Below are 21,642 nucleotides of genomic sequence, written 5' to 3' on the forward strand. Positions count from 1 at the left end.
ATCATAAATAACACTAGTGCTCAGCTATAATCTAGCTACATTTGAAACGTAGTGTGCTCATGTCGTTTGTTCCATATTTTATGACAGAAACGAGAGAGAAAAAAAATTCTCGAATATTATTCATGCAAAATACAAAGTTAATTGTATACTTCATGCAATTCGTGTGCTAAATACAGCTTAGTCATTTTCATGTAACTTTTCTTGAAAAATATTTCACCACCTGAAAGCGAACAGGCAGATTTCATGAGGTCCATGAGTAAATAATACAGATCAATGCATAATATGATGAATTCATCTGTTCAGATTAAGTCGAAACGGGCTATTCATTGTGGTTTGTTAATGTATAAGCAGGTTGAGCTTTCAGAAGTGTACAGTATGACAGTGAGTTGCCAAAAAAGGATATTAAATATTGCAGAATTGTTGTGTTCTCATCCTAGGGCCAAAACAGCAACAACAGAGGTCGTTTCAAACGAAAAGTAGAAACAAAGGATGTCTGATTCAGAGCAAATACATCTTGATATGGACAGTGAAGATCATTCGGAATATCAATCCGCAGAAGCAGGAAAGGACTCCAATGCTGACGATGACGGTGATAGTGAAAAAGAACAAGATGCAGGCGGTAATGATGATGACATTGGGACCTCAACCAGAGCAATAGATGAGACTGAACCAACAAATCGACATTCGATGGGGCAGACGACAGTTGGAAAAGAGCAAAGTGGGAGAACCACTGATGGGAAGGAGGCAGAAAATATTGGCAACACAAGTGATGGGAAGGACATTTCAGACAGTGTGTACAAGTCAAATGATACCCCAACAATCATCCAAGATGACTCAACAGGTCCCTTTCGAATTGAGCATCCTTTGGATCTGCCACACACACCGAGAAAGTTGCGGTCTTATAGTCCCAAAAGGAAAGGTTAGTGAACAAAAAAACAGTGTCCTGAATTTGATGTACAAGTACTCACAAATTAAATTTATTATGTTGTATTCAGAAAATAGAAACCTTGATAGTATTTAGTCTGAATTAATAGTTACATTTGAGTTTTGCATATGAATTGAAGAATTCTTAGCTGATCGGTTAAACGTTATTGCAATGTGCTGCCCCATTAAATTTTTGTATAACATGTATACTTAATCATTAGGGTTAATATCAGAAACCTCCCTTGAGCTTTCTTCTAATCACACCTAGCACCCCTCATGTTTTCGAAATCACACTTAGCACCCCTGGAATGACAACTTTGGTATCATTGTCAACCCCTCAATATTTTTGTTTCACTTTTACGCTCCTTGTGAACTCTATTTATGTAACTCACATCCCTTCAACTTTAGTAACACTACAATATCGTGCCTGCACAGTGTAACATGTTTTGAATATTTTGTAATTTTATATAAGCTTCTTGTACATCTTTATAACAGATTGCGTTTCTGTTATTAAGTTTTACAAATAATTCACATAGAGTTATACATTGTTTAAAAAATGTTACATTGATCTGAATGAAGATAAAAAAAAAATGTGAATATGGATTGTCAAAATGGCAGCAATAGTTTCAATATGTGGTTGTAGTTGTAAATAAACTTGGTCTTTCATTTTTGTGAAATTGAGGTAGTATAAATAGCTTTTTATGCATCCTAGTTGAATGGAGTTTGTAAGTTATTAATATTGCGATACCCTATTGTCAAGTAGAAATGGCTTGCTGATGCTATATACTCATTAATTTCCATCATCTTTGAATTACTTTTAGATTGTGTTTTATTCACTTAGGAATTGCAATTTTAGCAATGGCACTATGTCCATTGCCAAAAGTTAACGTCACTGGAAACTCCATGACTATTTAATATTAGAGAGTGAGATAGGAACAGTTGTTAGATCAACCATCCCTAAATAGTGTAACATTTGTTGAATATTTTATAATTTTATGTAAACTTCTTGTACACCATTACAATAGAAGTGTGATAAGTTGTTAGTATACATATGGGTCCAATATATAATAATCGTATTTGTGTTAATAAGTTTTATAAATAGTTCAATTAGAGTTACACTTTCTACAAAAAATATTACATAATTACAGAATAGTTTTACATAATTTAGGGAAAACCTCAAGGGAGGCTTCCGAAATTAACTCTACATAAATAGAGTTCACAAGGAGGGTAAAAGTGGAACAAAAATATTGAGGGGTTGACAATGATACCAAAGTTGTCATTCCAGGGGTACTAAGTGTGATTTCGAAAACATGAGGGGTGCTAGGTGTGATTAGAAGAAACCTCAAGGTAGGTTTCTGATATTAACCCCTAATCATTATTCTGTCAGTGTGAACTACATAACATTTTGATTTTCTGATGTATTGATATCTGCAGCAGTTGTTGAAGATGAGAATGAGCACAGGCCAGCTCGGGCAACGAAGAAAAGCAGCATGCTACGGTCAGCCGAGTACGTTCTGCCTTCGCACGTGACAATCAGCATTTACGACAAAAGGATCGCTGCATTCGCGTGGGAGGTACATAAGAATCCCAAGTAAGGTTCCTATATATTTATCATACGATTATGAGGTTATAATACAGGCACTTAAGGATTTATTGGTGCCACTATTTGTTAAATGCATCCCTCCAGTCCATTCGTAATCAATTCATGCATTTTTATGCTCTTCGAATTGTAATTCAATTTAGGCTAAAATGGTATCAATTATAACCATAAGATTGTAACATTTCTCTCGAGTTACGTTTCTTGAACATCCTTTTTGTAATGAAGAACTAGCATAAGGTAGTAAAATTGATGAATATTAGGGAATGCATGGTTTATTAGCGCTAGTATTTGTTGGCTGAAGTTGAATGTAACTTTATGATAAAGCATTTACTTTTTTGTAGAACATGGTTGCTAACAACTGCCAATTTTAAAAGTAACTCTTTGTCTGACTTAATGATAGGGAGACACTCATTCAGATGTTCCAACTTTCTCTAACACGAGATGACCTCAGGACTCTTTGTGATGGCATGCATGTCTCGACTCGGGTTAGGCATATTTTTTCAGCCCGAGAAAAAATACATTGTGTTGGTTTGGTAAGGTAAAGCGATACGTTTTCCAAATGGCAGTAACTAAACCCATTCTGTTACTTGGCTGTAACTGTACGCAGGTCATGGACATATTTGCCAGGCATATAAACTGGGGTGGGGAGGCTAGTACAACCAGTAGAGTCAAGCGCTATATTGTCGAGCCTATAGCAGTTGTAAGTATTAAAATTGTTGTTAGATAATGACTACCATTCAATAAAATATTATCAAAGTTTTGCACAAATGCATGTACCAATCTATTACCCGAGTCAGTGAAATTCACCCTAAACATCTATATCCCCTTGTACTGATTGCTAACAGGATGGCATTTTGAATCTTCGAAAATTCGAAACACAACCCGATGACATCCTAACTACTAAGCTTATGAAGTTGTTCAAGATCCGCGGGCCTGATAAAGCGGCTGATCCATCTAAGTGTCAGTTGGTATGGATATAACCTTATCGTAACTATTGATGAGACATGCTATATATTGGCAAGTTATTGGTAAACTACTCTATTATGCTCGTGCTGATGAAATTTTTTTTTATGCTGCAGATTCTTGTTCCTGTCCTCGTAGACAGCTGCTGGTTTGTGTACTCCTTCCATGTCTCACAACGCATAGTGCATCTGCTAGACCCTGACCCACAACAAGCAAAGAGCAAAGATATTACAGTTCTAAAGCGCTTGGTATGAGTGTTTATAGGAGTTGTTCATTAATTTTTATCATACAAATAGTTACTTGACTCTGTTTCATGCAGCAACGTGCCCTCGGACTGATAATGGCAGCTAAATTTGGGATGGAACTTGACTTTGTAACTTTCAAACTCTTAGTTGCTGATGTACCTCATGTGTCACCCGATCGCATGTAAAATATGGAATCTTTCAATACCACCCCGATACCTTACTATTGCAATGTGTACTACAATCACTTTAGTATATTGTCCATATTTCTGAGTCACAATATGTTGATCTGTACAGGTTCGATAGTGGAGTTTTCACGATGACCTTTCTTGAACACTGGAGTGGAAGATTGGCTGTGCGAATTACTGAGGTGTGATCATATTCTATAACTATCTGTTTTTCTACTTGTGGCAATAAAACGGGTAATAAATACCTCAATCCCCGGGTTTACTAATACAAGAGGTGAAATTGTGCAGGAAAATGTTGCGAAATATCGAATTATGTACACCGCGCGGCTTTGTAGTTCGGAGCATAATACAAAGTTTCAGGACACTATTGTCGCCACGGTTGGGAGTAAACAGTAAAAGGTTGCAAGATCATCATAGTTAAGGATGTAAATTCAGGACTCTTTTTTATAGTAGCAAAGGATGTTTTTGAAATAGTAGTTTTTCGACCTGGCCATATTAGCGACGAAATGTGCGTCTTTTTGTAACATACTGTTTATTTATCGGTTGTGGCCATAAAATGTGATTTTAAGTCATATATTTTGCGTTCTTCGAGTTGCAGTTGTCAGTAATAACATTAGCCGAACATGTATATTTATGTATATTTTTCGTAACTCTATGCCAACTACTTGTAATACGGGCACTATGAAGAGTATGGACAATGAAAACCCATGGCACCAATGCCATTTAGATTATGGTACGATGAAGAGTATGGACAATGAAAAAAAATTAGTTACATTTTCAAAGCATTAAGATGCATCTTTGAAGTCCAAACTTGGTGGGAAGGACGCTGCCCTTCCAAATCTCCCTATTATATGGACCAAAGACACCATTTATTGTCATTAATAACCTCCCTTGTACAAGTATTTTTATAAAAACAAAACGTAACTATATGCTAAGAACTTGTAATACCGACCACAGGCATTAAAGTTTGAAGGTTTTATTATCTGTATCCATTTATTGTCAGTAACTACCACACTTGCTCAAAACAAAGACTTCTTTGAACAAGGTGTAAAGCCACGTAAAGTACTTGTGCATCAAATATTAAATATGGGGTCAAGATGATAAAGTGTGTGATGAAATAATGTACAGGTAAGGCATAAAGCATGAAAAAATTCTTGTTTTTAACAAATACTGCATGAAAAAACTTTATACACATATAAACGGTATACGGAAGGTCGGAACCCTCAACCAACGCACATGACCTGCTGAGTTTTTGTTAAGTTCCTTTCATGATAAAAGCTGCAATTTTCTGTAACTGTTTAGTAACTCGCCGTAACACTCATCAAACGTCTCGATACTATCTCCTGTACGCCTTGTACTCAAAGTAGGTGTGAAATCAAATGGACATGATTCCCAAGAAAGGATGTTACTCTATAGATTTCAATCCCGTCACCTACTTCCTGGCATGCCTATTTCATGGATTTGGGGCAGTAATGCAAAATTTGCCTACATACACAGGAAAGGTTCCAAGTGCAATCGTTGCTGAAGGTGTGTGCATTTTGTATACTCCATAACTCTGTTTGCACATGGTGTAACTCCCGTTCGACAACGTGTAATTGTAATACAAAATTAGAAGGGTTTCACACATATTGTTAAAAAATGTGGTATAAGATGATATCTAAACTGGACTAATTTTGTTTGGCCGAATATTAGCCATGAACAACTCGCAAACGTATACTAATTCAATAATTTATCTTACATAACCTTGCAAGTTGCCGTGAAAAATAATGAAATTGTTTATGGACATAGTGAAATTTAACTTCAACGATGTGTAACCCTGTATCCAAGTGACCCACGATGTTGGCGTACAGGTTATTTCACGATAAAAGCTGCAAAATTTGTGTTATTGTCTGTAACTGATTACCCACGCGACGTAACACTTATCAATAGTGGCGGTACTACAAATTTCACACTTTGTACCTAAATTTTCTGAATTGACATAGTTTAGGCGCAGCAGGTGTTGTGGTTGTGCAAGTGGTAACCAAACAAGGTTTTATATCTAAAAACAATATTATTGTTGATCTCGTCGAGTCACAGGGTCAATGTTGATAATGCACCTTTGTGTCTAAAACGATAACACCGTAAAAGTCAATTTTTTTACTATATAACATAAAAAGAAATAATACACTATTATTCCGGTTGAGGAGGTACGAATCGCACACAGAGGTAGTAAATTTAGGTCATAAACTTTGCAAGGCCATAGAGTGTTACACATCTGACCTGGGCCAAAAAAATGTTGTCGAAGGTTTGTAACTTACCTGTAGACTGTAACTGTGTATGCACATAGTGAAACGTAAGGTCACTGATATGTAACCCTGTATGCACGTGACCCTTAATGTTGGTGTACAGGTCATTCCATGATAAAAGCTGTCAAATTTATTTTATTGTCCAAAATGAATCATGACATAGATCACCAGCTGCATGTGACTCTACAGCTTCCACTGTCGTGACGAAATTGTTGGTCTGAAATACGTTGGCCCTTGATGTTTTAGGACATTGGGAGGGTCATGCGGACTATTAAAGGGCGCAGTTGTAGTTTTATATCCCACAACAACAAAAGTTTGTTCATCCCCCTTTCATTATCGTTTACACTTTTCATTGTATTCCACTTCACACTTTCCATTTTTATACTACTGAAGGGTGGCAATGAACCCGAATACAAAATTTATTATTAGTAGTCTTCCACCCCTCTCAAAGTTGGTGTACAGGACCAGAACAAGAAGACAGCTGCAAAATTAATTTTATTGTCTGAATTGATTTGAAATAGTTCACTAGCAGCATGTGACCCATCATGATGCTTCCACATTTGGGACGACATTGCTGTCCTGTAAACGATTAGAAACAGCATGTAACACGTATATTCACTGTCGGTACTACAAATCTGACACTTTGTATGTAACGAAACTTATCTAACATGGTTCAAGCACTGCATGTGAGTCTACAGTCTCTTCTCCCGTGATATACTAGTTGGCTTCATATGCAAAAATGTCGATCTCACTATTTTAATGAGATATTCGAGAAGGTCTTGCTGCCCAATGTTTTGGGGTTCGAAACGATCATTGTAACTATTCTCAATAGACACTTAATAAAGTGTCTAAGAAATTTAATGTGTCAGTGGGAGGAATTATCGTTTCTGCCAAGGGCAATAGCACAAACAAAAGAAGAGGAAAGTTTCATCGAATATTAACTAGTTGTATTATCAGTAGTTGTAACATCGGGGAATATCTAGTTGGAATATTATTCAGTTTTAAATAGAGCAGACGAAAAGTTGCTGATTGCAAATTCATTAGTTATAATGAATTGTAACATACAATCAACTGGTTGGAATGCAATCCGTATATAGTGAAACGTACAGGCCACTGATGTGTAACTCTTTATCCACGTGACCCTTAATATTGGTGTACAGGTCATTTCATGACAAAAGCTGCATAATTTGTTTTATTGTCTGAACAGACGTGACACAGTTCAATGGCATGCATTGAACTCTACAGCTTCCACTGCCAGGACGAAATTGTTTGCCCTGGAATGCATTGTCCAGTGATATTTTAGCACATTGTTCTTTGTTGGCGGACTATAAAAGGGCGCGGGTGCAGTAGTATATCTCTCAACAACAAAAAAATTTTCGTCCACCTTTCATTACTGCACAAACATTTTTCATTTTAAATTACTTCACACTTCCCATATCATTCTACTGAAGGGTGGCAATGAACTCGTGCCTGAAATTTATTATTAGTATTCTTCAACCCGCCTCTAACTTCAATTGCAGTGTCATCAATAGAGGGTTCACACAAAAATCAAGTTCTTGGCTGCCAAATAGCAGCCAGTAGGTTGTATGATGTTCGAGAAGATCTCGCTAATTTAATGAGATGTTCGAGAAGGCCTCGCTACATCAATTGTTTTGGGGTTCGAATCGATCATCTTTATGTTCTCATTAGACACTTACTAAAGTGTCTAATGAAATTTTATGTGTTGGGGGGAGGACTTGTTGTTTGTGCCGAGTGCAATTGCACAAACAAGAGAAGAGGAAAGGTTCATCAGATATTAACTAGTTGTAGTATCACTAGTTGTAATATCAGAAAATTTCTAGTTGTAATATCACTAGTTTTAACTAGATAAGACGAAAAACTGCCGATTGCAAATTCATTAGTTGTAATGAATTATAACATATATATAACTAGTTGTAACTCAAAATGGTACATGGCGTAATCAAAATTTGTTGCATTTTAAATATTAGTTACCATACTTTCAAATTACTTGTCCCAACGAAGTATCATGTTCTTCTGTGAAACTGTTACTTATTATGTGGTCACGTGGAACCAAGCCGAGCCGCCAATTGTAAGTTCATTTCTGTACTGAAGGAGTACTACCTATTGAAGTGCTTCCCCAACTATCTGTAATACTTATCATTAATACAATTATAAACAAATTGTCTAAGTTTTAACATACAAGCAAATGACAAGGTGCCTGTACAAGCACATCAATAAGCGGTAACAGCTTATTAATTTCTTGTAACGTACATATGCTGGTTGCAACTTCTTGTTACACTTGAAAGGTAAGGTGACTGATGTATAACTGGGTATTCACGACCCAATTGTTGTTGGAGTACAGGTCATGATCCAATCGAATTATACTCATTATAATCTCTACTCAAACAAATTGCTTACCATATTTGGATATTAATCATGCCTGTTAAACAGTCGTAACTAGTTGTAACGTAACAGTAACAGATCCCTAACTGGTTGTAACCCATTGTGTACTGTTCGTTCTTCCTTTTTGTTGCATTGTAAAACTTCATTTTAACGTTACAAATTAGTTCTCCAAGGAATCATTTTCTTATGCGCACCTATTACCAAAATGTGGTCGTGACCTGGCTTGACCATAATTTAATTAACCTAAAAACTTGTAATACCAATTGATGTGCCTGTGATATATCATGTCAATGGTGCACTAAATTCGTCAAGCGATGCAAAACAAATGGCCTAAATGATAATGTTTTATAAAAATAGCCCAATAATAATTCGAATTTATCATCATAATAAAATCAAGACAATTTAGACTTTAGATTGTGTTATCCTATATATCGTACCTTTGGCGGTGCGATCTATGCCAATAAATATGTTATTAAGGTATGCAATTGAATGTAGTAGAACGGTATACATATCACGATAACCATTCAACTGTTATGGTCGTTTTAGTGAAAAATATCCGATCACAAAAAACACGTTCAATTCTATTGTAAAATTGTTACTTCAATTTTCTACCAACTTTATAATTTTCTAACAATTTTATACAACCCAATACAAACTATTGATGACTACTAACACTAGATGCGATTACAATTGTAATCCACTTGTCTAAATTTGAAAAGAGTGAAACATCAATGGTGCCTGTATAACCTCGTCAATAAGTTGTAATAGCTTATTAACTGCTTGTAACGTACATATGCAGCATTCTCAAGTTGGGATAACCACTTAATGTCTCGTTCAAAATGTATAGTTACACATCATTCATCAACCTCATTTTGGGGGGAGGCGACGTCAACGCGTAGTTGCAATCCCTGTGTGTTATTTCTTTCCTGAAATGTGTAACGATGGCAAATCAGCAAATATTATTAATAAAACATACGATTAATGATATACGATGTCCAAGTCTCCAATTAATAACATTACATAAATATGTGCTGTAACGATAAAAATTTGTCACCTGAGGTGATGGTGCAAATACATGATATGCATCAACATCACAGTGTGTTGAAATTGCCCCACGCTCCTCCTACATTATATAGTATAAGTAATCGACTGTCAACAAATCATTACCAGTGCCTATATTACTCACTTATAAAGTTAAATTGGACTAGACATTATAACAAAAATGATATATCAGACCATTAAAACATCTCTGACGGAGTTATGCTTGGAAAAAATAGAAAATCTGGGATGCATCCATTCTGTAGGGACACTTGCAGGAGGCCCCTGATTAGCCAAACGGTGGACCTTGAAATAATAAAAAATAATACGTTATTAAAGCGAGCATACGTTAACTACATAATTTGCATGATTTGACAGCCTTCGGGAGCTCACCGTTACAATTAAAGAAAAAAAGGTAGCTCTACTACATGAACAAGAAGGTTTTATTTTAACAACTAAATGTAAGCATACCGTTTGACTTTCATCGATATCGGGAGCAACAGCATTTGGAGGGCCATTCACTGTCTGACTCATTGAATGCGTCTACAAGTTTCGTATGGGCAAAATCATTGTATGAGACAAACAAAATACGTATATCAGGAGGGATGACGGCCGTAACAACATTATCACACAATGTAACATCAATGTAACTATTTATGCTGTTAGAAACATCCAAATAAAAGCAAGAGTCATGTCCATTTTATACTAACCGAAACAGAGTCAGTAGATGAACGGCATCCCATAAACATGTATTCTTCAAATGAAATCGATGTCGGCTCCGATTCTGAGACCTACAGTATTGACACGGCAATAATATTATTTCATAATGAATGTTACCTAAACTTTAGTTAATAGTATAACAATAACTTAGTTTTAGCATAAATGTTCCCCATGTACCAAAATTTGATCCATACCGTAGTCTGTGTAGTCCTTGATAATCTAGATTTTCTTTTTACTCTGTCAAATTTATCGACCCAACTTCGCATCACTCTACTTTTCTTCCCACCGCCTCGTTTTTTAATGCCTCTTGCGACTACTGCCTCCCCCATTTCATTTACAATTTCAATTTTATCTCGTTCCTCCATATTCAAATTTTTTTGATTTTGCAAAGGTTGCTCTTCGCTTTCTGAGAGGAGGAGCTCAACTCTCTTTGACAAATCGGATATGACAGTGATTGCTACTTTGCTGGTGTCCTCCGACATTGCTGCTCGAGTTGCGACCTTAATCATGGCCGGAGCGAGCTCCCGATAACGAGTTGAAATCATGACTTTAGGATCAGCCACAACTTCCTGTCCTCGCCGATCAAAACAGTCTCCAGCCCGAGCTCTTTTTGTCCATCGCCTCTTAATGTATTCAGGAGGAATTATTTTTATGCCCACGGTATCAAACACCTTCAACGCGTGCCCACATAAAATGCCTTCATTCTCGTATTTTTTACAACTGCAACGTACACTTAGATCATTCCGATTGAATACTACTGTTCTTTCAGGTCCTCCATCATACCTCATGACCGCAAACTCCACAAACATCGCTGCATCTTGTTGTCTCAATATAACCATAGCTGTTGACTCGCCATATTCATTTTGGAATGCAACAAATACGGTTGGTGAATACGTCTCTGATGCATGCACAAGCATAGGTGTTTGCCTTAACCCTACCATGGGGAGCTTTTGCCTCATTTCATATTCTGCGATCAGTTCATTATGTCTCTTTTCATCAACCACCCGATTGAAATGTCTAAAGAACTGCACAAGGTCATGATCCAATTTCAAATGATTTTTAATTGCTGCATTTAGGCTTTCGCTGAGTTGGGTGCTTCGCATTCCCGCGGTCCATCTTTCTTTCATCATGCACCTTGCCCATTTATCACGAATTTTGTACAACCCCGAGAGCCATTCATTATTTTCAAGATTGTGTTTTTTCACCATCGCCTCCCACACCCTATTGAATTGTTCCACTTCTTCAAACTCATACATGCAGGCACCAAACATGTATGGAAGATCACTATTTTCCTTGTAGTGATTGCCAAGATGTTTCATAAAATTACGCCTTATGTGAAACGTACATAGACCGTGAAATGTTTCAGGCATGACAATTGAAAGAGCGGCTGCCATGGCGTGATCTTGGTCGGTTAGTATGGTACTTGGATGTTTTCCGCACATTGCTTCTAAAAATGTACCAAACACCCATTTGAAAGAATCTATCGTCTCATCATACATAAGGGCAGCACCGAATATCACAATTTGCCTATGCTGGTTAAAACCCACAAATACTCCAAGTGGCCGGTATTCTTTATTTGTTTTGTAGGTTGTGTCGAATGTGACTACGTCTCCAAAAAAGTTGTAGTCAATTAACATTCCTGCATCAGCCCAAAAGATATTCGTTATCTGCTCTTCACAGTCCAGCTGTACGGCATGAAAAAAGGATGGATTCTCGAGTGTTTGCTCTTGAAAATAATTCAGCATGCTACCTGCTTCTCCATATTTCAAGCTCCTTTCCCGTCTCGTTCGAAGATATCGTTTAAGATCATCCCGAGTATATCCCACATTACCCATCCCACCTGCTTCCGTTCCCATAAGCTCATGGCTCTGTTTCAATGAAAGCCCAGCATCCTCGCTTATTTCAGCTTGGAATCCTTGAGCCACACTCACTTTTCTTTGTGATGGCATCATGTGAGCACATTGAGCAATGTGCAACTCATGATTATGCTCTAAGACAAGGTCATGCACACGGTACTTCATTGTCCCTCTAAACAACACGATAACCATCTTAGCTCCACACCCTGTTTTCGTCGGCGCTCGTGTCCTCTTTGGCATCACATCACCTTCGTACTTGCGTTTCACACCTTCCTTGCAGCAACTATATCTCCTAGACGTGGTCACGCCGTCTTTGTCTTTATTCAGATAGTCTTTACGTACACTGAAACCCATTTTAAAGGCATACTTGTTGTAAAACTTGTACGCATCCTCTTCACTGTTGAACTCCATTCCTAATTCAGGGGTCCCATTTTCTGCCAATTTGCTGCAATCCATTACTTCTACTCCTGCCAATTATGCATCAAACACCCTAATTTGCAACATTTCATGAATAGTATGTACATAAACGACAATATAAATGTATATTACCATTTATAATGTGTTATGAATCACACATTACTCGTATACCAAATCCTATTATTACGCTTATCAATATGATTAATGATTCACATCACCTTACTTTTACTCTAAGACAACGGCATTATCTATGTACAAATACAACTCCATGTACACTAACTTATACGGACTGTAATGTATTGGTCACACGATGTAAGTCTATTTTAACTGTATGTACATCCATGCTGGTGATTATATTTTGATTCTAGATTCTTTAACTCACTGGACCTTATGCCATTCGTTAATGACAACCGCATAAACCAACTCCACATTTTCTACTATTTCTACATTTTGAGGGCCAAACAAGTACTTTCTACTCATTGTAATATATTTCTTACATCATGTAATTGACTTACAACACAAGGTTCACCCATTTATTATTCACATATGTGTCTTTTCCTCTGCTTCACCTCATTCAACTCTACGCCTCCATTTTATACACACTGTATGGTCAGGAGAGGGGCAAACTAATATTGCTCCATGAGCATGGACCAATTACTAGATGCACAATAATTCATATCAATTGTAATACGGTGGCTATAACATGTAACTAATTTACAACAAGATGTATATTCATTCACTTGTTAAATGTGACTTTGTTTCTCTCATCTTTCCCTAATTCCAGTCGATGGTTTACTTGAATACATAACCCTACTTTCTACTCATTGTAATATATTTCTTACATCATGTAATTGACTTACAACACAAGGTTCACCCATTTATTATTCACATATGTGTCTTTTCCTCTGCTTCACCTCATTCAACTCTACGCCTCCATTTTACACACACTATATGGTCAGGAAAGGGGCAAACTAATATTGCTCCATGAGCATGGACCAATTACTAAATGCACAATGATTCATATCAATTGTAATACGGTGGCTATAACATGTAACTAATTTACAACAGGATGTATATTCATTCACTTGTTAAATGTGATTTTGTTTCTCTCATCTTTCCCTAATTCCAGTCGACGGTTTACTTGAATACATAACCCTAGGTCTTCCAAAAACTACTATCCCATTATAGTCCATCACTGAAAAGCTGAATGCTCACACACACACAGATACGGTACACACATACAAATACAGTACAACTTCACTATTCTTCTATCATCTTCATATTATGTCTTCAGTGACTCTAATTTCATCCTTCCTTTAACAGATGTGCATTTGGGTGACAAATTATTGGCCACAATTACTGACATGGTTCAGTCATGTTACCTTGGTCTGCTAATACGCTTCACGTTTCACCGAAGTCGGAGACGTAGCTGCTTCTGCTATTAAGTTGAAGGACAAAATCTGGTTTCGTGAGATGCTGAATTTCCTCTATTTGCTTCTACCTTACCGCCGCTCTTGCACGCATTCAAAATACATACAACACTATTATACCCAATTGGAGACCACAGCTGCTTCTGCTATTCAGTTTTACGGACAAACTTTGGCTTCATCTCTGTTTGCTTCTTCCATGTCGCCTGCCTCTCCACCCACTTTTCTGTCAATTGCTACCTTCATCAGAGTAGACTACACCCACTTCACCTAGAAACACCCAATAGGTTGAATCCCACCTGAACTTCAGCTTTCTGCCTTCAGTGAGTGGTTGGTCAGAGTAGATTACCTTCACAATTTAATTATTTGGCTTCCCTCAGTTTTGTTTTCTGCGGCTAATTCAAAATTTCAACTTGAATTTCAAAAACCAATTCTCTTCCGTTTGTTCCGTCTGCTCCCGTTTGGAAGTCAACATCTTTTTATTTGGAACAGCGTCGTTTTTGTGCCCTGCTTCAGCCTTGCTGACTTGGCTCATTTGTCTCCTCACGTTTTTTATTGTGAGGAGACCGTTCAGGAGCGGTCGTCTGAGGACCGCTCCTGCCCCGTATCCACGCAATCCGTAGTTATTATCAACAAAACCAAATCAGAAATCGAAATCAGGGATTTTTACCGTATCGGAGATGGAGTCGGCAGCGGCTGCTATGGGTCGGTAGTTTATAGGCTGAAGCCTGATGGGTACAAGTTAATGAATCCCTCGTACCTTGAGCGGTTGTCTAAGACCATGTTCTTTCCTCTGGAGATTCATATATTCCGGGGAGGTGAAAGCGAATTCATCTGCTTTTCTCCGCTTGAGCTCGATTTTTGTGACGGAATTGTGGTCGAACTTGACGATGCTACTGGCAAATTGGCCGAGAAATTTGTTCAAAGGCGGAGAGTTTATTCTCATGCGTGGATAAAGTAGGTTTCAGTTTCCTTTTTTCTTCTTCTTCTTCTTCATTTTTCTCCTCTTGTTATTATTACTATCATTGTGTCTATATTTCGTGTTATAATTTGTCTAGGTACTGGATTCCTCATTTCGGGATTAAAGAGAGGATTGATTATATCCTTTCAGCTCTGGTAAGAATTTCTTCTTTTTCTCTGTTAGTTCATTTTTTGTATTATTTTAATTTGACTGATTCCTTTTTATTTGGTTAATGGGGTTAATTTACTTGACTTCAGTTCCTTGTTTTTCTGTTTCTTGATTTCTCTTTAATTTGATCAATGAATTCATCATAATCCTTTTCTGCAATTCAAGGTGAAATTTCTCTCATTCACACACACAGATATATATATATATATGTGTGTGTGTGTGTGTCTATATATATACACATTTGTATATGTATATATTATATATATATATATATCCATATATAGTACATATGCATATACATATATACATGTATATGTATATGCATATACATTTATATGTATATGCATATACATGTATATATGCATATTAATGTATAATGTATATATATATATGTATAATGCATATATACATGTGTATGTGTATGTGTATGTATATGCATATGTATATGTATAATGTATATATGTACATTTACATTTGCACATATATATATGTATATACATGCATATATGCATATACACATGTATACATTATACATTATACATTAATGTGCATATATATATATGTATATACATGCATATATGCATATACACATGTATACATTATACATTATACATTATACATTAATATGCATATATGCATATATACATATATACATTAATATGTATAATGTATGGATATGTATAATGTACAATATGTATATATGCATATTAATGTATAATGTATATATGTATATGTATATATGCATATATACATGTATATTTTTGTATGCCTACAATATGATGAAAAGCAGGAAAGTGGAGGCAGTTGTTAGAATGATTGTTTTCGAGGTAAAGGATTGTTTATTTAGGAAACTATAAGATGAAAATTCAATTTTGTCGTTGGTTGTTAAGATAGTGAATGGCACTTTTGCAAAGGTTCCATTAATTTAATGCCTCCTCTTTGGCTTTATACATAGTGAAGTATGTTTCTCTACTGATCTGAAACTTGGCACTTTTACTTTTAATTGGTTCTAGGTATAGTCGGAGCCTTGACTTTATAAAAATTTTTGTAAACTGAGCTATTTGATTAGTGGACACTTTTCTTTGAGAATTTCTTGCCATCAAGGTATGTTTTTTGAGTTTATCGTCTAAGCACTAGCAAACTTCTTCTGCATCAATGGGTCTAGATCTGTAGCACATAAGCATTTAAACATTTCTTCATTCTGTTGTCCATATGGGTGAATCGGACCTGCTCAAGCAAAAAGTAAGTGGACTGACAGTGTATAAATTGTAATCCTCTGTCTTTTGGTGCGTCATGTTTTTTGGTGGTTCACGAGAATCAATATATGTCTGGCTGCCATAAGTCAGCCCACTATTGCTCGCTGGCCTTTGTTGTTCTTATGTTTAACTTTGTGTTCTGTACTGACATTGTCTTGGAGTATATTTCGCCTTTCAAGTTTTCTTCTTGTGTTGCTTATGATACTGTTTGAGCTGTCTTACATTCCCTTTATTAGAATTCAAACAGTTATTTTCATTAGTAAAGAGCAATTTTAATGGGGAAGTACAAATAATTAAGTTCTTCTTAATCAAGAGAAGTGTATGTGTGCCGAAAAGGCCTTGATCTAGTGGCTGAGGTTGAAGCCCCGGGACTTAGAGGTCCTAGGTTCTAATCCCCGTTCCTCCTCGCCACTTCTTAAATCCCACCCTCCCCTATCAGAAAAAAAAAATTATAAGAAAAGAGAAGTGTATATGTATTTCCTAATTGAGGGGCTCTTTTCATTTTCTGTTGAAGTTTGGTTATACATTTTTTTTGAATCACCTTTGTCCTCTCTGAATTGTGCATTGTTATTCTAATGTATTTCGAGCCTCTGATAGCATCTGCATTCTTTTCTTTTTTTTTTTCTTTCCTTGAAAATCACTAGACCAGGGGTACCTTAAAACACAGACTTTGCAAACTGAATCCTTCCACAAATTTATTGTTTAGGTGCTGATGACACTTCTTGTGACCCTCATCCATAAGTATAATACTGATCTAAGCCTCCATAGCTATCACACGAATTTCTTTTCTTTCTGTAGGTAATTTCCACAAGCAGCACAGTGCCTGAACAGTGCCAATATTAATCTGGGACCACTAGCAGCATGAGTAATTACACCCGCATAATTCAAGTGTTATTTATAGATTAATGGGCAAATTTTCTGCTGTTAGCTGATATGAATCATTGAGATGTTGGGAAAAAGAAAAAGGTAGAAAGAATTTCTGTCTGTGAATAAGATGATTTGTTGTTTTCAAGGAGACATCCTAGCCACCTCCATAACTACCAAAATTGACAACTTAGTGTTTCTGAAATTTTTACTGTGCTTCAAGCTCTATCTACTTAGAATTATATTCTGACCGATTCCTCAGTCACTTCTCTCCTATCCAACTGTTTCTCCTGTGACAATTGCTTTCCTCTACCGTTCAACATTATAAGGTGTATGATCCGAACCATGAATTTTTAAGAATATAGGATCCACAGAGAGATCTGGAAAGTTCTTCTCTGGAATCATGTCGTTGGATTTTGCACACCAAGATCTCTTAAGATCACAATTTTGGCAAAGGCTGCATTAACTGATCTCTGATTAAGAGATTGAAGCTGGCTAAGTTGGCACTGAGTCCTTTTAGGGAAGATTTCCAAAATTTTGGAAATCACTAGACACGAACATGACATGGAAGCAATGTTCAGCCTCGATCTGTATATGGACATTTTGACATTCAACAGTTTGAGACAATGCAAATAACTGATATCCAACTTTATACAACAGTTTATCTTTGCTTCCTGCTTCTGGCTTGGAAACAATATTTAAAGCTGAATTTGTGATTAAGCACTTGAAATTATTTAACCAGTTTGAGACAGTGCAAGCCATTGAGGATCCTTATATGGTATGGATATCATATTCGTTCGCTCAAAAAAAAAGGAAAGTTAATTTTGCGTTATCCTCTCTATTTGCTCATGATTTTGATTTTGTTAAATGAACTTAGGTAATTACAGCAATGTAGAGATTCCTGAGTTGACCTTTTAATCACTCTGTTTTACTAACATGGCTTTAGTTTGCAGCTTTAGAGTGCAAACATGAATATTCAACTTTTGTTTCTTACTTGCATTTAGAAAATCCTGGAGTTTTTGGTCTGTGTTGCATGGATCCCTGATTAGATCTTTTTTTCTTATTGTCATATCCCCCCCCTCCCCCCCGGCGGGATACAACTCTGCTGTCTTTCTTCGAAACATATTTTTGCAGCGTTTTGTCATGCTTAATTTGGATCCTAACCAGCCCTTGTGCATCACATGCAGAGTACTGAGTCTGCTGCTGGGCGAGTTTGAGGCTAAATTTCTGTAAGTTTCAGTTATTCGTTCCCATTACTATATTACACATTTGTTTGCTTCCTCATTAGCATAGCATTAATGCAGCTATATCAAAATGCAGCGGTTTTGTTCTCTTTAAATTTTTTTAGCCTCACAAGTTTGACTATACATGGTTGATTGCTTGGTGTCGTTAAAATTTGGAGAAGGTTAGGTCTCTTCTCTGATTGGCATATTTATCCGCAAGTACACATCAATAATTGGTGAAGTATGTCAAAAAAAGAAGCATAAATCCAAGATTTAGATAGAGTAGCATCTTTGATTATCTGTTAGATAAAACTGAGGGCTGGTGGTATGGTGGAACATATAACTCCAAAATGGCTATTTAGCAATGTTTCTTTCCGTGGTGCTTTTGTTACAAATATTGGTGAAGACACAGATAACACGTCACCACAGATAACACGTCTGAACTTCTGCAGTCTGCATGCATCTCATGGTGTCAAAGCAAAGGCCTTTTTATTGAAGAATTCTACTGGAGACTGATTGTTTACTAATATTTTCTGTTTTATGCAGGAAGGAAATAAAGAAGAGGATAGGCAAAGTGGTTCATGATTGCAGCACCCTCCCTTTTGTTGGCAGTCTCCTGCTGGCTTTCGTCTGTTGTACCGTTGCTTGATCACCCTCGTACATGCACTTACTTTGTCTTCACTTTGGTTGTGTGGCTTTTCTGATCTCAGGTCTTCTGTGGAGAGTTAACAGTCTCGTGATTGGGAAAAATAGCTGCCTGAGGTAGTTGGATCGCGGAAGGATTGCCTACTGCCTGCTCAGCAGTATTAAGTACATGTGTACATTTCCGTCTTGTGTTGTTGTCCTGCTGTCATTCTACACATTTACACAATATGGATGGCAATGCCTTTTATTTGTGCTCAAATCTCGGAGGTATCATTTTGACGCAGGTTTTGGGTATGTGTAAACGGTTAATGCTCCATGATGTCCTGGAATAGACAATTCGTCCCTAAACGGAATTGGATCTGGTTTATGCACATGTTCAAATTGTTTGTCCGTCAGCAACTTACGGTCATACACTCTACTGATCGGATCTTCTGTGCATATAATTCTCTTTTCAAATCTGAGTTTGCAAAAATATCAAAAAATGTGGAATTCTGAAGAATCGGATCTGCTTCAGTCCATTCTTTGTCGGATATCCGATCCGTGGGGTCAAAATCCGATCAAATGGTTCTGCGGATCGCATTAAGTTATAACCTAAAACTAACCTTAATCTAGCGTCTAGTGCTAACAATATCTCTTGCAGCCTTGTTCCTTGACTAATACTTGTGTCTATAATCTATTTGAATGACAGAGTTTTCATAGGCGGGGTAAAGGTTTTAGGAAAATGCTACAGTTTCTTTTGAATATGATACTCATGTTGCTATTTCATTTACATCTTGTTATATTATTTTTTGAAATAAGCTAATGGTTGATGATTCTTATTCTATATTTAACGGTGAATTTAATTTCATCGGTTTTGTATTCCCAAGAGACTTTTGACGATGAAGTATTCAACTTCACAAGAAAATGAAATGACAACAGCACCTAGTATCGTGACACAAAAATGGTAAATTGCGATCTTTGGTGCTTTTACAACTAGTATAGTAACTCCAAGACAATAATCATTGCTCTTAAAAAAACATTGGCTGTTAGGTACTCAAAGTCATATTATGCCTTAACCACTTTGATACGATCATTAATATCACCACAGCCCTATGGATTAGTGATTCTGCACATAATCCTTGGTGAGGGGATAATGAGATTAAACCGGATGAGTCATCCTGTTTTCGATCAAATGAAACATTAAAGTGGATTGTTAATCAATCTTACCCTCACCGGACAACTCACTTGATCCTAATTAACTCGTGGCCTCGGCCAGCAATTTGCTTTGCTGGTTCGAGTTTGAAACATTGGTTTGAGAGTCATGACCCTTATGTTTTAGCCCAAACTACGTTGACCTCCTATGTTGTGAAAGAATACCCACCACCAAATCGCACTAGAACTAAAATGTCCAAAACAAACACGAGGGATCTGTATTCAAACCTGCTGGTGGGAAGAATCATACCTGCTGGCATGAAGGTCTCAGGAATCTAGCCATCCTAAATTAATTATCTTAAAAAAGAATAACATAACAACACATATGATTGATAATTAATCTACCGTCCTAACTAATTCAGCCTGTAGAAACACCAACCAAGGTAACCCTTAAAGCAATATACACATAAACAGATTATTAATTACCTTCGAGCTCGAGTAATGTACAACTTTGCTCAATTATTAAAAACAAAAGAAAAAAAGTACAACATAACATTGGAATTTTATTGCGGTTAAAAAAGGTAACTCACTCGAACACCAAACCAAGATTGTCGTTACAATTAACATGCGAACAATAATTATTTAGTTTACCATCGAACTTGAGTAGCAATGCACTGCTTCGCTAAATTTATTCATTGTATGGTCCATAATTCTGCATTTGCGCATCAGAACTGCTAAGAATGGAGAGACAAGCAAGGAGCACCGCCATGGTGAAGATAAACAATGCAGAAAGAACAGTAAAAATGTAAGCATACCTTTGATGATGGCTACTACTAGTACTGACCCCAGCAGGAACCAAATCTGAACTCCTGTCATGACTAACACTTCTTTGTCCATTTTCATCCATGATGAATAGCCTGTGGTACATTCTTTTCTGCTCCATCCAGCTTACATCGCTCTGATGGCTGATCCCCAGATATCTGCTGATAGTTCTCAGCAGCTGGACCCAAAATGCAAACGAAACAGACAACAAAAGAGAGATTGGAATCCATCGATTCAGTCCCAATTTGCCACTGCTGCTAGAAGATTTTACTATGCTGTTGTATAGAATTGCTCCAAATATTACATAGGCCATGCTGAGACATGTTGCTTTTTCTTCAAAGCGAAGGATTCTTGACTCCTGCTTTTCGTAGATTCGCCTCAACTTCTTGAAGTCGCGATAGTTCTCATCGTGCGATGATGTTGATGATGATATTGCGGAAGTTAATCTGCTCATGATCACGGTTTCATTCAATTTCGCGGAGAAAAAGAAAAACACAAAAGTATAAAAA

At 36.8% G+C, this 21,642-nt stretch overlaps 1 protein-coding gene and 1 long non-coding RNA gene across 2 annotated transcripts; one reads left to right on the top strand and one right to left on the bottom strand.

Moving 5' to 3' along the window:
* Positions 1 to 9,459: 9,459 nt before the first annotated feature.
* Positions 9,460 to 12,675, bottom strand: LOC113780664 (protein FAR1-RELATED SEQUENCE 5-like). Its single transcript, XM_027326445.1, has 6 exons — positions 10,558 to 12,675; positions 10,354 to 10,434; positions 10,115 to 10,186; positions 9,842 to 9,949; positions 9,660 to 9,728; positions 9,460 to 9,531 (listed from the first exon to the last, which is right to left on the bottom strand). Exons 1-6 carry the CDS (start codon positions 12,673 to 12,675, stop codon positions 9,460 to 9,462), a joined length of 2,520 nt encoding a protein of 839 aa, XP_027182246.1.
* A 2,020-nt stretch (positions 12,676 to 14,695) lies between these two features.
* On the top strand, positions 14,696 to 19,321 carry LOC113781700. The gene is made up of 4 exons (XR_003469658.1): positions 14,696 to 15,020; positions 15,122 to 15,179; positions 18,500 to 18,541; positions 19,246 to 19,321. It is a non-coding gene; the product is annotated as an uncharacterized LOC113781700 (long non-coding RNA).
* Positions 19,322 to 21,642: the final 2,321 nt, after the last annotated feature.

This window comes from Coffea eugenioides, chromosome 8 (genome assembly GCF_003713205.1).
Source record: "Coffea eugenioides isolate CCC68of chromosome 8, Ceug_1.0, whole genome shotgun sequence".
NCBI classification, from domain to species: domain Eukaryota; kingdom Viridiplantae; phylum Streptophyta; class Magnoliopsida; order Gentianales; family Rubiaceae; genus Coffea; species Coffea eugenioides.

What these genes read in the sequence shown, in the direction of transcription:
- LOC113780664 (XM_027326445.1), bottom strand. Translation starts at nt 12,675, where the DNA reads ATGGATTGCAGCAAATTGGCAGAAAATGGGACCCCTGAATTAGGAATG. An exon ending in CATCTACTGACTCTGTTTCG is followed by an intron (nt 10,187 to 10,353) that starts GTTAGTATAAAA and finishes CGAAACTTGTAG; the next exon opens with ACGCATTCAATGAGTCAGAC. An exon ending in CCGTCAGAGATGTTTTAATG is followed by an intron (nt 9,729 to 9,841) that starts GTCTGATATATC and finishes TATATAATGTAG; the next exon opens with GAGGAGCGTGGGGCAATTTC.